This window comes from Sinohyriopsis cumingii, chromosome 2 (assembly GCF_028554795.1).
Source record: "Sinohyriopsis cumingii isolate HCF-2022 chromosome 2, ASM2855479v2, whole genome shotgun sequence".
NCBI classification, from domain to species: Eukaryota; Metazoa; Mollusca; class Bivalvia; order Unionida; family Unionidae; genus Sinohyriopsis; species Sinohyriopsis cumingii.
The window spans coordinates 41,513,316-41,531,841 of record NC_142962.1 but is presented as its reverse complement, the minus strand read 5'-3'; the positions used below and the strand labels follow the sequence as shown (position 1 = coordinate 41,531,841).

At 34.1% G+C, this 18,526-nt stretch overlaps 1 protein-coding gene across 1 annotated transcript in view; it reads right to left on the bottom strand.

Moving 5' to 3' along the window:
- Positions 1–2,148: 2,148 nt before the first annotated feature.
- The window catches only part of LOC149804709 (regulator of G protein signaling 7-like), a 294,195-nt gene continuing 277,817 nt past the window's right edge, over positions 2,149–18,526 (bottom strand). Inside the window, exon 17 of the mRNA XM_089943319.1 lies at positions 2,149–9,148. Within this exon, the coding sequence (XP_089799445.1) occupies positions 9,104–9,148 (45 nt within the window). The 3' untranslated portion in view covers positions 2,149–9,103. The remainder of the gene's footprint in view (positions 9,149–18,526) is intronic.

Sequence of the window (18,526 nt, the reverse complement as noted above, 5' to 3'; positions counted from 1 at the left end):
AATGTCACAACTACTTCCCATGTGAGATTTTCATTGGATTACCTCACAACAGTTCATTGAGGAAAGCTTATGATGATAATTGGGGATATTTTGTTGAAGTTGATTTTGGGTATCCACAACATCTACATGACACACATAATGATTATCCTTTCTGCTCCGAACAAATTCTTGTCACCAACTCGATGATATCTCAATAACAACTACAGCAGAAAAGCCAGTTTGGACTCAGAGATGCCAAGGTGAAAAAACTGGTACCCAATCTTGCCAACAAAACCAAGTATAAATTACACCATCGACTGCTCGAACAAGCTCTAAAGCTCAGACTCGTTCTTGAAATAGTTCATCGTGCTCTCAAGTTTCATCAGTCACTCTGGATGAAACTCTACATTGACTTCAGCATGACACAACAAACTAGAGCCACCACAGCATTCAAGAAAGACTTCTTCAAACTCGTTAACAATAGCATGTTCAGAAAAAACACTCGAAACCACAAGAAAATCGAAATCATCAATAACCTATGATGATGAGATAAACTGGTTGCCAATGATGCCTATGTGCACATGAAATACTTTGACAAAGAACTCGTCGTAATCAAATCCAGACAAAATAATCTCAAGCTTGACCTACCATCTATGTTAGTGCAGCCATTCTTGACCTCCCCATCATGCTCATACTTGACTTCATAAAAAAAAAATACGGAGACAAAGCCATTCTGCTCATGACTGACACTGACTCTCTCATGGATGAAATTCACATCAATGACGTATACGTGGACAAGTATCAACATCGAGAACTGTTTGACCTCAGTGATTATCTCACACACAGCCAATTCCAATGTGATGACAAAAAAAACATGCTAGGAAAGTTCAAAGGGGAAAATTATGGCATACCCATCATGGAATTCATCAGACTTTGAGCCAAAATATACTGCATCACCCTTGATGAAGGTACCGTCATGAAAAAAGCCAAAGAAGCCAAAACAAATGTCATTGCCACCAACCAGCATTACACACAAGCACTACATGGACACATGTGTTACTACTTCATGAGAACTTTCCAGTCACAACAGCATAAAACATCTACAATGCTCATTTACAAAAAAGGACTATGCCCCTTTGATCATAAATTTTACTCCAGCTACTTGGCTTGTGTGTGTCCTTGGGAAAGGCACTTAGCTTTGCATACACTGTACATAGCTAATAATGTGTTCATAGTGCCATTACCCTCCCAAACAAACCCAACAAAACTTTTGATTTAATTGTCCCTGTTTAAACGATTTGGTAGTATTTATAATCTGATATGAATAACATTGTATTTCTAATATTATAATTTTCTAAGATAATGAAAGTACATAAAATGTATATTAAAACTTTAAAACTTTTCAGCTGTTTCTGTCACCTGGCTATGTTTACATTTTGTCTCAGATATGAGACATGCAACATGATTTAATTATATATTTAAAATTCAAGAATTTAAGTGCAAAATTGTGCAGATCTTAGTTTGAGGACAAAATAGATGCAGTTTAATAAGACTGTTCAGTGAATAATACAGCTATTACATGCATATGTGTGTGAGTGATTTGGTTTAATAATGTAGCTTTAACAATTTGTCAGTCATATCGCTATGATGTCTGAAGCATGGCAGTTTATAGTTATGTCTAGCAGACATGTGACATCATGTCCCACCCAGTCACATTACCCTAACACCAGGCTGACCAGTCCTAACACTAATCTCTTAATGCTGCATGCCAAACAAGGCAGTGGGTAGTACCATTTTTATAAGTCATTGGTATGACTTGGCTGCTGTTCGAATCCATGACCTCTTGCATCTAAGGTGGATGCTCTAACCGCTTAGGCCACAAGAGCTATTACATGCTTTTCAGGGTGTAAATAGCAAGGTTGATCAGCAGTCATTTCAGCATTTTATTTTCATAAACAATATAGGAAGTATTAAGAGTTATTTCTGCAGACACATAGTCGTAATTAAAAAATGCAGAGTGACCATTTGCTGGACACTGAAATAATTTAAAGACCTGTGAATATGCTCAGGTGTTTTTAATGTTGAAACAGTTGTTTATTGATGTAGACATTCCATGTTAAACATACTAAACAAAAGCTCACAAACTAAGATATAAAACAATGAACATCATGCTGATTAATATTTTATTAATTTACTAAGCATGAACATAAAGTTTACTTTTATATAACCATCAACAAAGATAAATACTTTCTGTTATGTCTGCAATATTAACATTTTTCAGACTGACCACATCATCCAATAGTATAGTCTCATTGGTTGAACACAGTTGCAAATAAAAAACTAAATAAAAGCAACTGCCCCATAAAGGAGTACAATTTTAATAACTTTCTGGAAATGTTTATCATCAGGTCCAAGTACAAACAGCATACACTCTGATCTGCTGTCACGTAATGTGCTGGCAGATATGAGTCAATATAGTTAGCAGATGGACCCAACTTATAAGTGAATATATGTGGTACATGAAAGGTAACATGAGTAGAAAAGATGCTATCTTTAATTGTGTGTGTCTACATATATATATATGTGTGTGTGTGTGTGTATATATATATATATATATGTTTGTTGTTGTTGTGCTTACTTTGTCTCTCCATGCTTTGCTTAGAAGAGAACAGATGAACTACTTGTGTATTAAAGCCGTCACTTTGTCCACAATATCGGCAAATTCAGTCTAGCATCTTATGTTAGTGTTTTTCTGGGAAAAGTCATGACTATTTGTGATAAAATATTTTTCATTACACAAACTCCCTCCAAAATCTAAAGCCCCAAAGATATTATTTGGCAGAGAACTTGTTAAGCTTTCTTTTCCAGCAATCAGTAACTGTATTATCAGCAAGCCTTACTGGTGTAGATCTGTTCAATTTCTTTACATAACCCTGCATCTCTGGTTCCTACAGCTTACTAACTTTGTAAAGTACACTTCATTCTGCAATATGGTTGAATTGTTTTCAGAACAAACATGATCTCATCCTTTAGTGGTTCTCAAAAGGACAATGCAATTTGGTCATTTTGGCAATATGTATACTGTCTTTGTGGACAGATGATACACTCTGACAATGTGATGTAATTAACTAGCAATGTACTATGGTCATTTTGATGATCTGGATGCAGTATTTGCAAATGTTTGGTGAACCTTGCAATAGAACCATCTTTAAATTTCACTTTAATTTAACTGCAGCAGAATTTTGAAGGTTCCATTTATATTATTATTTTTTTTACATTTAACCAGAATAATAGACATATTCTGCACAGTTCCTTGGCATCCATTTATAGCCAAATTACCCTTCAAAATCCACAAGATTGTCCTCTATGGTCCATTAATTTTAGTCAGCGGGAACTAGGTACTTTGTATAAAATAGATTTTAAAAATAAAACCTTCCAAGAAAGTCATGAATATTTGCTGCTTCCTTTATAGGTTAAATTTGTTTGGTAGATTGTTTACATTTTGTCAAATTAAACATTTTTGAGTGCACTGGTTTAATTCCCATGACATTCACTAGGTGTAGTATTTCAAAATCTTACCCGCTTTACTTGCACAACTGGCATGGTCTACCCATGGAAGACTGCCCGCAATCATCTAAGGTTAATATCAAATGAACCTGCACTGCTACTTTCAAAATGTATTATTTGAGGGATATTATCAAAAGAGTATATTTCATAAGAAGAGGCAGTACATTATTTTCAGTATCACACAAAACTATTTGAAGAAATGCAGCTTATTGTCTTTCATTTAGCATTGGTTTAAAAAAAGGCCAAGAAATGGTAATTGTAAAGTTAAGCAATGAATAAAGTATTCAAAAGATTAGAAAAACAGTCTGATTCTATTTTGTGAATAAAAATGTTCCAATGAAAAGAAAATTTGCTTTTTACAAAATAAAGTCGGTACTTCTGAAATTTCAGATCCATAAGCAAAATAAATCAATTAGTGATTAGCTAGACTATATTGACATTTCCTGTATACAAATAAAACAGGATTATATTTTAAAAATGAATGTTGAAAACACATAGAATCTTCAGATTCCAGGTTTCTGCCAAGTGATGTCATTGACAATCATTAAAGTAGTTGAGGAAAGTAACAAATGCTGAAATTCAAGAATCACACAGAAGTTACGTAATATGGGAGCAGTCTTTCAGTGTACTGTAGTTACAGCAACAGCTAAGTATTTGAAAATCAATTCTATATAGTATGCTTTGATCCTGGCAGAATAATTAACACCAGGTAGAGCAAAGATTGGAATGGGAATACTATATAATTATACAGATAGTTTGCATATGTCATAAACCTTCAAAATTATCTCCCTTGAAATTTATAGTGGCCATTTTGTTATGTCATCCCAGGGCCATCCATCGGTATCATACAAGACAATTCACATGTATCCATTTTTAAAAAGATGCAAGTTTTGGCACTTTCTAACAGTGCTTGATAAGTTACATTGCACACTATGCACAGTGTATCCAGCAGTTTGTAAGTTACAAACATTCACCAATAGTTTGCAACTGTACTATTGGTCAAGCAATCAGAGAAATATTTGTAATAATGCTTTAAACACTCACATATCACCTGTTACTTACTTTGGTTACAGTCTCAACCAAGCCATGGCTATAGTTTTAAAAAATGACAACAAATTTAATTGGAGGAGGTAAAAATGTGTGCTCAGGGTATGTGTACTATACAGTTGTGATGTAGGTTGCTGGCCCTGCATCCTACCATATAATATTTAAAGCAAAAAAATAGTCTCTGTGAAACATTTATTACTTTTCAAAGTCTTTGTGTTTATACATGTTTATAATTACAGTAATACTTATAGGCAAATATATGTACAAGATGCATTGTGTTTTTCTAATTAAGATTTGAAATGTAAAGATAATGTTTCATTTCCATCAATAATAATGCTATGAAATCTTGTTCAGAAGGATGATTACATGTTTTTCAGGGGCCTCATTGGCTGAGTGATCAATGACATCCTATCCCTGTCTGGATTGGTTCACATCTCAGGCTCTGCCAAATTGGGTATGCAATGATTCTTGCCAGTAACTTCCCATGGGTCAGTGGTTCTAAATAAGTTTTTCCCAGGTTCTTCATCCACCTGTTGTACTGGTTACCTTATATAAGCCTATCACATGCTGAAAAATGGCATTAAACCCAAAAGAATTATGTTTTTCAGGGGAGCTAACTCTGAATGTAAAAGAAAGATACTTTTCTCTTTCTAAGCATTAAAAAAATCAAGTAGAAGAAAAAACATATAATATATGTACATGAACATACAGATAACATGCTTGCAAAAAGTTATAAAGCACACCTAATGGAGGAACTTCTTGCCCCTGGAGCTTTATTATGACTGACGCTTCGTTGTTATAAATATAAAATGTTACGCAGATACAGATACATCAGGATTTACTGCATTTACAATCTCTTGTACACTGGACTGGGTAAAATAAATAGCAGAAAGGACTTCATATTATAGCTATAACATCAAGAAAAAAATCTCAGAAATTGCATATTTTTTGTGACATCATTGATTCATATACTGGGCTTGAGTTGACATGTCTAGCGAACATCAACCTAAAAAGCCAAATGTTATTGAGGCATTCTAGTAGCTGATACCCTTTGGTGACTCTTGAGGTTTACTACTCTTAGCAGTTAACATGACACAATGACCTATTGTCATATACTACTGAGCTTTTTGATTTTGCTGTTAGCATAGTTCTGAAACTTGAGATGTAAATTTATCTTATGGACTCGAAACCTCTATATTGTAAAGTCTCAATGTGGCAGTGTTATTCCTTGAATAAAATTGCATGTGTGAACACTTTAACAAATGTAAACTTACTTCATATCAGTGAACGAAAAAAATTGTATTGCTCTTAACAGCTTGTATTGATAATAATATAAATGGGATGAAGAGAACTGAGTGCACATGTAAAATCAGAGATAACAATTTTGATGAACAATTTTAGCTCTAGATTCTGCAATAAATAAAACACCTAAGACACTGTATACATAAAAAGAAAGTGAAAATACATGTAAAAATGCATTTATTTATTCCAAATATACAAAAGTTACATGTTTTCATTATAGCAGCACCTACTGTATACATTAATAACTGCATACTATTCAATCAAGAAACACATAATTAAAGACCTCGTCTCTGTCAGTCACGACACAATATCTTATTATGTACATTTGTTAGACATTTGGTTGCTATTATAATAAATTATATGGTCTTTATTGTGTGTTTGTAAATGTATACATATTAGTATAATAATACAAAAAATTCAAAAACTTATGAATAAATTAGAAACAGAGCTTACATAAACATTTTTCACCTTTAATTGACCTATTAAAGCTATTATGCTGAATATCAACATGGACAGGTCTTCAGTGTCATCTACATGGGATATGGTGGATGTGAAAATATTCATGTATAATCAACTGCTAATAAGGTATGATCATTCTTATAGTTGCAAGTCTACTGATTATTTTGAAAATAAACTCAAATAGTAATTTTATTGTTGTTAATGCTGTTAAAAATTGCACAATTCTCAAGAAAAAAATGCTCATTAAAAGTGTATGAATTTATACAGTAATAGCAATTCACAAAATGTTTACTTTACAAGAGAAGTATTGTATATGCTGGCACATAAGTTGGATGCAACAGCAAACTTCATAGACCCACATCTGCCATTACATAATGCATCAATAATTCTTTGTCTCTGCAGTTTGTAAGGAGTAATCATCTGAACACATACAGACCTTGGTCTGCAGGCACATTATGTGATGGCAGACCAGGGTCTAAGTTGTTGGCAATTGGACTTAACTTAGAAGCTTAGTACATTAGGAAACATATTTTGCAAAAGTATCAAAATTAACTTTACTACTCACAAGTTCTTCCTGCTGTAAATATGCTAAATTTTGAATAGTGCTTATGCCAAAAAATTAGTAATGCCATTTCTCATTTTGAAGCATGCATAGCAAATCTGAAGAAATGCTGATGGGCTTTTTATCCTTAATAGAGGACGGCCAATTACCTCATGTTGATCATGACCCCGTTCAGCAACTTAAGTCAAACATATCAAACCATTAATGTTTTCTCCATTTAGCTTAGAGATGGATTGCCATTTGATAAAAATATATTCAAACGTTTTTGAAAACAGAACAATATGTATTCTTTAAAGATGTATCCTGCAAATTGCAAAGACAGCACCTAAATCCTACAAACTGTGGCATTAAAATGGTTATCTCTAGCATGAAAGGATATCTAGTGAGATAATGAAAAGAACTTAAGGGTGAGGAAAATAGCCTTCCTGTTCTTTTCATGAACATTTTGTATCAAAATTAAATGGAAAATACTTTTCCCATTAATTTGATACTGTAGATGAATAAATAATCTTTTACATTTCATATCAGACTGTGTTAATACAATTATACACCATCTGACATTTAATGGAAAGAGTGTTGATGATGGAAGACTATTCTAAGAAGTGTTGAATTTCTTTGGAAGAAATAAAAGTCAGCTTAGCAGTATTTTACACTTTTCACATGTGTGTATAAACTTGTACAGATATTATCCATCTTCTCAACAACAAACCCAGAAATTAATCACAAAATCCTACCCAACAAAGAACATACATTCTGTTGTTCATCATGAAAACTTCCCTCAGTTCAAAAATGTTTTTGTTACTGAAAGATGTGATAGTTTAATGTGTACATACTACTGTGTATAAGGTCATTATTTGAACTGCATTGTGTTTGGTCAAATGTCCAATCTTTTTACTGCTTGTAAATAATACTATTTCAAATAGCTTGTGCTTTGACAATTTGAAACAAAAATCAAGGCAAGGTAATTTTTCTCTGTCTACATTCTGTATTTCTCTCATTTATCAACACCATGGACAAAAACACTTTTACTCAGTGTGACCAAATGTGTGGACTTTTCTGAAAAATTATGAAATTTGTATCTCCTGAAATGTCGACTTTTCTAGATGTTTCTGCAAATGTCAGCATATGACAGAAAATGTCTGCTGTTCTCTTAAACATATCAAAACATTCCATAAACTCTCAAAGATTCTTTAAAAGAAATGAAACAAATATTTTTGATTAAAACCTGATACAATAGCTACTAAAAATTACTAAAAATGTAAATTGTAAGAGGATACAAAAACTCCTTGGCATAATTTGCATTAGTTTGCCTCTGAACTTTCTATGATACCAAATAAGTCACACTGTTGCTGTAACTGATAAATCACCAATGTACACCAAATTTACCAGATATCAGGGCTTCCAGTCAATATTTGTTATATAGAAATTTGGATAGACATATACAAAATTCTGACCTATTCAACAACTACATCTAGAGTCCTTGTATGACTCAAAGACAGTGTTGCTCTCCAGTACTTTGACAGGATTAGTAACTTATGACATGAAAAAAACTCAAATGTAGCATAGTTTACAGAGAGCTTTATGAAGTGAACAAATTCAACTGATTATTCTTTGAGTATATTTTATGAAATGTTCTTGAAAGTTTCACAATGGATTTGAAATTTCAACTACCTACATTAAATAATGCTAACATTTTCAAACATAAAATTTACATTAAATTGTAAGCTAATGCTTAAAAAGTAAATTATCTTGGCTTTATCAATTTGTCAATTTATAAATCTGGCTAACAAAGAATACATAACCTGATCTTCTGTCACATTATACAACAGCAGATATGGAGTAATTTACAGTATAAATGTTTTAAGGTTTACATAGAATTGACTATTTCCTCTCTAATACAAAAGCCAGCTCCATTATACCAGTGAATTCAATGGTGTGAACTTAAAACATATAAACTTATTTCATAGGGGAAGTCAGTTTATTTGTTTTGTAAGAATTAATTTCACAAGCCCATTGAGGTTCATTTTAAAGGGGTTTTACTTGTGATTGCTGGGTTCATTATAAAATACAAAGGCAGGATACAGAGTATATGAAATATTGTAGTGCACACTATTTTCCCAATAATATCCACACTAGACCTGCTGGTGAAGTAGTCATCATTCCATTATACTACAGCTGGATGGGTCATCAGGAATTCACCATCACTTTCCTTATTTCCAACCTCTTTCTGCTCTGTAAACACAAAGCCACCAGTCCATATCAATGTCATACATTATACTTTTTAAATATTTTATAACAGAAGGATAAATAAAAAGAAAACAAAAACCATTGGGAATAAAGATCTGTAATGAATGGGAAACCTAATTAAGGTGCTGGTTCATTTGGCACTCACACAAGAGTACAAAGACAATCATGAAATAGATTAAATATGACTTTTTAATTTAAAAACTTCCATGCTGCAGAGCAAATCCAAATTGGCATCACAGCTTCCTTGTGTAGAATTTTACCATGTGCCATATGAAAACATGTTTGTCTTTTGGCACATCCAATGGTGAAGGCTGGTTTTCAGTTTGAATCACATTGCATGAGAACAGTATTTTCGTTTGATATAGTTATCAGTATTTTCATTAAATATAGTTATCACTATTTTCATTTGATATTTTTATTCTATGTATTCATTATATAGCTCTGCATGATACTATTTTGTATGTGTGGAGACCTATAAATTAAAATTGTATCTGAAATCTAAAACAAATACTATACAAGTCCAGTAATTGTTCCAATATTTACTTTTTACATAATTTATCTGACAATACAACACTGTAGAATAAAGAACATTCAAAATCACACAGATACATGGATCTTATGATATAGATTTGTATTAAGCATATTAATACATCATGGAGACAATATGGTTTTGTTTTGAATTATAATCAATAAAGAGAAACAAGAACACTTTCATTTCAATTGTGTCACTTTAATAGATTTACAGCATCACCTCCTATGTCAAGGTGATCTAAATAAGAATATATATATATATATATATATATATATATATATATATATATATATATATATATATATATATATATATATATATATATATATATATATATATATAAAGAATACAAATCATATGGCAAATAACAGTCCTTTCAAGTGTGTTGGATCCAGTCAGGGATTTATTATCATAAATGCAAAAAAACTGACAACAGTCAGTGCAAAACTAGTTTCTAATTAGCCTAAGCACTTTTGACTGTAAATGAGCCTTTTTCAAAAAGAGACAAGACAAAAAAAAGAGCATCTACGTTAGAAAATTTTATATGAATATTTAAACAGGAATAAAAAGCCTAACATTTTTTTGTTTCAAAACATTGGCTTTAACTTGATGCTGATGCTGAAAAATATTTTATATTGGCCTAGAAATTGGTGAGCCATACTGCCATCTGCTATTTATGTAAATTTGTGTAACTGCAAATTATATCCCAGATATCTCATTGTTTTAGAAGCAAGTTTAGGTTATTGGATGTCTACTAAGCCAATTGAAAGAATTATCTGAACAAAAATGCATTGGCTACAAAAAAATGATGATTTTATTTGTGCATGGCTGTCATTTTTTAGTCTTCTTAGTTTAAACCACTTTGTTTAAATGTTTCAAGGCAGTATATCCAGTAAGATTCCCTTTCTTTCCTGGTTTGGGAACTCCAGTTGGGGTTGTGAGCAATTGCAGTCAATGTTACATCACTGAAAGTGTGGCAACTGGAAGAAAAGTGTTCTGTAATTGGACTTCTGTACAGCTTCCTTGTCATCCAGCTCCTTTTGTGCAACTTTTAAGTTTCTCTCACATACTGAAGAGTACAGATCTTACATGTGATGAGATAAATTACATTCCCTGTTTTGCATAGTCTATTTGGGACCATGTATGTTCAGTTTTTCACTAGTCGTTGTGCTAGAAAATGTGCTGATCTCTACAGTTTAAAACGAGGAAGACTAGGACAAGACAGCCACTCAAATAAAATCATCACCCTTTTGCAGCCAGCACATTTTCATTGAAATAATTATTTCAATTTGCTTATTAGTAAACCAACAACCTATAATTACTACTAAAACAATACAATATCTGGGATATAATTTGCTGGTTAAGCAAACTGACAAAAATACAGATGGCAATATGGTTCATCAATTTCTAGGTCAATATAAAATATTTGTCAGCATCAGCGTCAAACTGAAGCCAACTACACAGGTAGTTGAAACATAAAAATTCAATATATATATATATATATATATATATATATATATATATATATATATATATATATATATATATATATATATGCATGTGTGTGTGTGTGTGTGTGTGTGTGTATTCATGTACAATGTTCATGCATCTATAAAATAATCACTTTGAACACTTGAGCCATTATGAGTCACACATTTCTTGCTCAGTGGAATTAACAGTGCAGAACGTCGGCACGCATAAAATAGTATGCAGTGCAGAACAGGTTTTATATTTGGGTATTTTGAGGAGTTCAGGGCCTTAATAATGCAAATACTGCATAATAAATTTCTTGACGATTTCAACATTCATACATACATTAGTGAAGTACAAGGAATTGTTCTTTCCATTCAATATATGTAGTATCTGGGAAAAGAGTCTTTCACTATATCAAGTGTAATGGCATAAAGGGTTCCTTGTATATAAATACGCACTGAGTATCATTTAAGATGTAGAGGAAATGGCAATAAGAAATGATGGGAATTCTTTATTTTTAAAAAACAAAAAATACTTTAAATGCTTCAGTATTTACTGGTAACCAGAGTTGATGATGATTCAATATCTGACAACACTTAAAGTTTTAGAGCTTCCCAATACCTGTCTAATTTACAGAATCTTTCTCTACAACAAGCCTTACAGATATCATACTAAGGATGCTTGCTGGAAATTAACAAAACGTAATTATGTCCTTTTAATTTGAAATATAATTATGGAAATAGGAACATTGGATCATGAGCCTTGTTTCTCCAATATGAAGCCTTGAAAATGAATATCAGATAACCTCTTTTTATAACTAAGTTTCATGAGCTTAAAATATGGATGTCTGCCATATTTTGAAATGCTTGGGGACAGATGATGAATTTTACCACTGATGTTACTAAGATACAGACTGTAAGAAAGAAGAGAGCCTTTTCTCTGAGAAATATAATGATTCAATTGTCAATTTTTATTGGAAAATTTTAAAACTTCTACTGATATTTTTATCACAGTCTGGGATAAACTTTTTATAATAATTCATTTTTAAAAAACACATAACTGCCATTTATTAATTATTATTAGGCATCCTTATTTTAAAAAATGACAATAGCACAAACATTCCATTTTCTACAATTTTGTGAAAATTGGGTACAGAGAGCATTTTATTTTGCAAAGAAATGTAACGGGTCTTTTTTTTTGGGGGGGGGGAACTAATTTTAATTATTCAATTCTTACCTGTTGCTGTAGTGTAGGTATCTATTTTCAGGCCAAAAACTCATAGTCCATTTGTTGTGAATACATCCTCAAACAGTGTGAAGAAAAGTCAGTGTGACTTTTTGCACATCACTCTGTAATGGTCTAAAGCGCTCACTGTTATGGATCATTGCCATCTCACCTCTATCTGCATGGGTTCGAGTCTCTGGTTCGGCCAATGTTGGTATGTGAGAAAGCACACCAGTAGTTTCTTGTGGGTCGGTGGTTCTTTCTGGGGTTTTCCAGATTCTTCCTCCACCTTTTATACTGGTCACCATGTATAGCCTATCTTATGCTGAAAAATGGTGTTAAACCCTACAAAAATAACAACAACAATGATCATGTGCAGAAGGTAGATATTACCGGTCATCTTTTTCAGATAACAATTATGCAAGACATCAGAGCGAGGTGGGAGAAGGGTATTTGGCAATAGCAACAAGTAAGTATTGCATGGCTAATTAAATTTTACCCCACAATAATCTACATTTTAATAGCAGCAATTACTTATTCTATCGCAACTACATAGTTGAATTTATTAGGTGGGTTAGGCTGATGCTTTTGTCAAACTGATCAAAAAAAGAAATTGAAATGTACTCACCATAAAAGGACAGGTCCTAGCTATAAAAGGTTGATGTCTCTCTGAGCCACATGTTGTACTAGTGCAAAAAAAATGCCAGCATTCAGTTGTGCTAATGAGCAGAGGTAAAAGGAGGAAAAGGTAGTATTTGAATGCCAAAAATCTGCCTTTGTGATATCCTTCAAGGAGGAATGTTTAATGTAGGTCCATGAGGTAGCAACAGCTTGAACCTCATGGGCTTTTAGTTTAAAAAGGGGATGTCTCAGTCGATGAGGGACTGATATACTCTTTTGATTGCGGTGACAATACACTGGGATATAGTGGCAGCCAAAATGTTTATGAGGCCCTTAAGAGGGTGAAAGAGATGATTCCTACCATTTCATTTTGCTTTAGAGGCATTAAGATAGAAGTGGAGAGCACACATGGGGCATAAGAGTCTATCTTGTTCATCCCTGGCATAGATTTGACTGAGACAGGGAATCTCTTTAGGTAGGGGAGCTACTGAAAGTAGCTGATTTTTTTTGTGGTGAGAAATCACAGTTGTCAAAGAAACAATATGGAAGCATAATTTCATTTAAACCAGAGACAGCCAGTGTCAATAGACAATCTGTGAATCTAACTTGGTCATCTTGCAGAAGTGAGAGCAAGTAGGAACACAGTTTCGAGTGTGAGATCTTGAATGGAAGGTTCACTCAATGGTTCATACACTGCATTGGTTAAGCACCATAAAACACAAGAAAGATTTCATATGGACGTAAGAGAGTGGGGGATGTCTAGAGTTCAAAATATTTAATAAAATCAGCAAGGTGAAAATCCGAACCCTGAGAAAATTTAGGCTTGTTAGAGATGGCAGCTTGATAGCCCTTGACCTAAAGATACTTAACATCTTTAGGTCTCAAAATGGTACAAAAGGAAATCAGCAATGAAGTTACAGAAGGAATGAGAGGATCAACGTGTTTCCTACTGCACCAATTCACTAGATTCTCCACCTAGCATAATAGAACTTGGATGTCAAAGCTCTCCTGCCTAAATGATGCAACTGGCAACTTGACCAAAAAACTTGTTCTGGCAGAGATATCATTTGAGATAGATTGAGAATGTGTGGGCTGTTGTGGAAGAGGGATCCTAGGTATCGTTACAGAATATCCCTCATGTGGGGTAGAAACCTGGGTCAATCGATCATCAGGTCTTGGAGATTACTGAACTATGATCGCTGAGGCCACAGAGGGGTGATGAGAATGATCTGAGAAGTGGAAGTTCTGACTTTTTGCAGAAGTTGTGGTAAAGGTTGGAATGGTAGGATTGCATAAGTGAATAGAGATTCCACTGGAAACTATGGTAAAGGTTGGAATGGTAGGATGTGAATAGGAGAACCCACTGGAAGCTGTGGTAAAGGATGGAATGGTAGGATTGCATATATGAATAGGAGATCCCACTGGAAGCTGAATGCCTCTAATGCCCATGCTCTCTCATCTGGAACATGAGATACATATAAGGGAAGTTTGTTGTTCAGCATGGACACAAACAGGTCAACAAGGGATCTTTCCCAGAGTGTGAACCTGGACTCAGTGAAAAAACTATGAGGGCAGCTCAGCCTTTTCTGGACAGGCTGTCTGCTAATACATTCATCTTGCCCAGAATGAGGCGGACTCAGTTTGTGACATCCTCTGAGGCTGCTCAGATGAAGAAGTTCCAGAGCTTCATGCAAAGGCAAGGGGCATGTGTGCCGTTTTGACATTGTAGATAAGCTAAGACAGAGGTATTGTTTGAGGAGATCATGACACTCTGAGCATTTATTCTGTCGCTTCACCCTTGCAATGTCAGAAATACTGTTTTCATTTCTAAGCTGTTGATGTGGTGGGACAATTCTGCCAGAGTGCAAGAACCCTAGACAATTATGCCTTCTAGCACTAAATGAGTACCTTAACTGGAATCTGATGCATCAGCAAACATAAAGGAGTGGGGATCAGATGCATACATGAGGAACCCCACCAGGAATCTGTCCCAATCCATCCACCAGTGCAAATAGTAGTGAAATTCTGGTCCTAGTGAGATTGGGGTTGATAGAGAATACCCATGCTGTTTCCACCTGGAGGAAAAACTGTAGAAGGTTTATATGGAGATGTCCTAAAGGAATCAAACTGGCAGTGGCATTCAAGGTTCCCAATATAGATAAAGGTGAGTAGATAAAAAGGTTTTTGCTCTTAGCATCTCTAGCAGGGTCAGGATTCAATCCACCCAATCCAGAGGAATCTGGGCTAAGTTCTGATGAACAAGTACATCCCCACCATGGAATAAGTTCTGATTTCTCATGGTTGTGTAAAAGACCTAACCGAGTTATGGGGGACCAAGAATGGAACAGATCCTGATCATTGAACTGAATATGGACATTGTGGATCAACCAGTCTTCGAAATACTGGAGAATCAGTGTTCCCAGTAATCAGAGGTAGGCTGCTACCACTCCATAATATGGGTGAAGACTCTGGGTGTGGAAGAGATTCTGGAAGGCAGAACCCAGAATTAAAAAAAATTCCTGGTCCAAGTAAAACCACATACATTTGTGGTGTGGAGAAAAATTGGTATGTGCAAAAAGGCATCCTTAATGTCAAAGGAGATAGTCCAACTGAATGGGCGAAGAGTATTCCAGGTTGAGGAGGTTGTCTCTGTCTTGAAAGTTTTCTCCAAAAGAAACTGGTTTAGCCAAGAGATGATTTGAACTTACACACTTTTGTTGGTGACCAGGAAGACTGATTGTTCAGGACCTTCTCGACTGCCCATTTGTGCAAAAGGGTGTGACCTCTTTCCCCAATTTCACCAGATTGGACTGGGGAAAGAAATTTGGGGTCCTTGATAGTAGGGAATGTTCTCAAAACTGGAGCTGATAATTCTTATTTATGATGGATAGGATCCATCCATCCTCTGTGATGCTTGACCAAGCCCCCTGAGAAAAGGCATAGGCAAGCACCTACTGGGATGTTGGTCCTAACAAATGAGATCTGAAAGAAAATCTGGAAATATCCGAAGTTGAGGAGGAGGGAAGGTTCCTCTACCCTTGATATGTATGCTAGATTCCAGGTACCAGAAGGCCATAAATCACAAAGAGTACAATGATTTTTCTATATGCACTTTGAGCACTTCACTTAGTCTGCATGATAATCCAGAGGCCCTTCTTGTGGCCACACTGGCCCACAGACTGAACATTATCTTATAATACATAATTAATAAATGTCACGTTAAATTGCTTGTTGTTGCCATGAAACTCACCTGGTTGCATGTAGTGTTATACCATATACACTCCTTTGTATGCACTCAGAACACTATATTCACAAAGTAAACAACTGAGTTGACCTCGTGGAAATTACCTTTAGAATTTCTTATAGAAAATATGATATTTCACCTGTGAACTTATTAAAGAAACATGCAGATACATAATGTAATGTCAATGCAAGCATGGGCAAATATTAAAAGTATACATGAAATTGAAGAGAGAGGAAATAATGTCCTCAAAGTTAGGTAGGGCCTGTTATTTTTCTTATAATACAGGGACTTACCTGTACCACACTGTATATATGTAATGAGCATGTGCCCACCCCAAAAGGATGGAACATGAGATAGCCTTGGAAGAATTTTAAAGAACTAAGTTCTGAAGGGGGAAAGGTTACCATATGGGTTTTCTTAATAAAATGGAATGGACCGTTGTAACACCAAAACTAATTAAAAAGCATAATGAGATCACTTTTATTTGTGATAAGTTGCTACATGCATAATTTCTCTGGTGATAGTTTTGGTAAATGTCTTCACAGTTGGCATCCATGATAAAGAATGACAGGTAATATACCTTCTGCATGTGACCATGTGACATATAGAGTGGTGTGCAACAGGTCATTAACTTTTCTCCACTCTGTGGGAGAATGTATTCACATCGAATGGATGGCGAGTTCTTCATACAAAAATAGATTAGTTACACAATAGTGACAGGATAAGTAACTAATGGTAAATGAACACAATTAAGTGGGAAAATAAATGTCATCCCTAATTGCCACATTGGACCTTTGACATTACATGCATACATTTTATCTTGCTGTCATGCTGTAAAACAGTTAAGCAAAGGTCAATCAATGACTATTGGCATTTTGAATAAGAATTAAAACACAAGCTTTCTTGACCATAATTTCATTATTTACCAATGAATCAATATATATTTTTGTACTTTACAATAATTACCTAATGGATTTTAAGACATGCAACAGACTATATCATGGATGTATAATTTGTTTGCCATTCACCATCCTATATAAATGCCATGAATAAACTGCTCCAAATAAATGTGTATATAGGAATTGAGGAAAGAATCATCTGAACTAAGATAGCCATACCTAATAAACAGCATACTATTTTATACAGCATAAAATTGTCCATTTTAAACTTTTAACAGTTTTTTAAAGGGTCAGTATTGGTTGGTAGTGAATAGTTAAAGAAAACTGGAAGAAAGATAGTGAAATTATAACAAGAGTCTCTTGAATGGACTGTTGGTCTTATCACTGAGTAGAATTTCCAGGAGTCCAAGATAAGACCATTTCTTTATTTTAGCTGCTAAATGTTGAAACCATCTGGTGGCCATACTATAGGTAAGATTGGCACCATTTTCATACGGGACCAACAGAGCAAGTCTTTTGGTGAAAACCACATGTCGATATAACAGTTATAAATAGATTTTCAAGATAGCTGACATAACTCAGACGAGTGTAATTTCATTCAGGACTAACTAAACATCATCCTTTGGTGAAAATCCCATGGTGATATGAATATCCATCTAGGGGGAGCAGTGATATTAAGATTTTCAAGATGGCTGACATAGTAGCCATATTGAAAGTCAGATCAGCACCATTTTCATTCAGAAAGATCTAGATATTGTTAAAAAAATCTTCTGGTGAAACCACGTCTTTTTGACTTTCTATTCAGAAGGAGTAGCAATAAGATTTTCAAGATTGTTGCAATAGTGGCAATATTCAGCATAATTTTTATTTATCAATTGGAGAAGTAGTGATAAGAAATTTTTCAAGATGGCTTCTGTGGTAGACATATAGGATCTGTAAGTGGCACTATTTTAAATTAAGGTGTACTAGACTTTATAATGAATATGTGTATAAAGTTTCATGGCAACCTCCAAATAGTTTAGGAGGATTATGTTAATGGGGGAAGGATGATGGACAATGTAGCATCTCATAAGCACTTCTCATTTATGACCAGGTATAAAGCTAACATTTGAATTAGTACATAAATGGTGAAAACCACCCACTGGAGTTTTAAAGAATCAATAAGAGAGTTTTTGTTAATAAGTGATGCTCCACAATTTTTCAATTATGTTGCTTACTAAATACCTGAGTGTTAAAGATAAATTACAACTTCATTCTTATAAATGTTATATATGGCTTTCTTACATACAGGATGAAAAAAGATGAATATGAGAATTTCCATGTATGTATGTATGTATGTATGTATGTATGTCTGTATGTAAGTATGTATG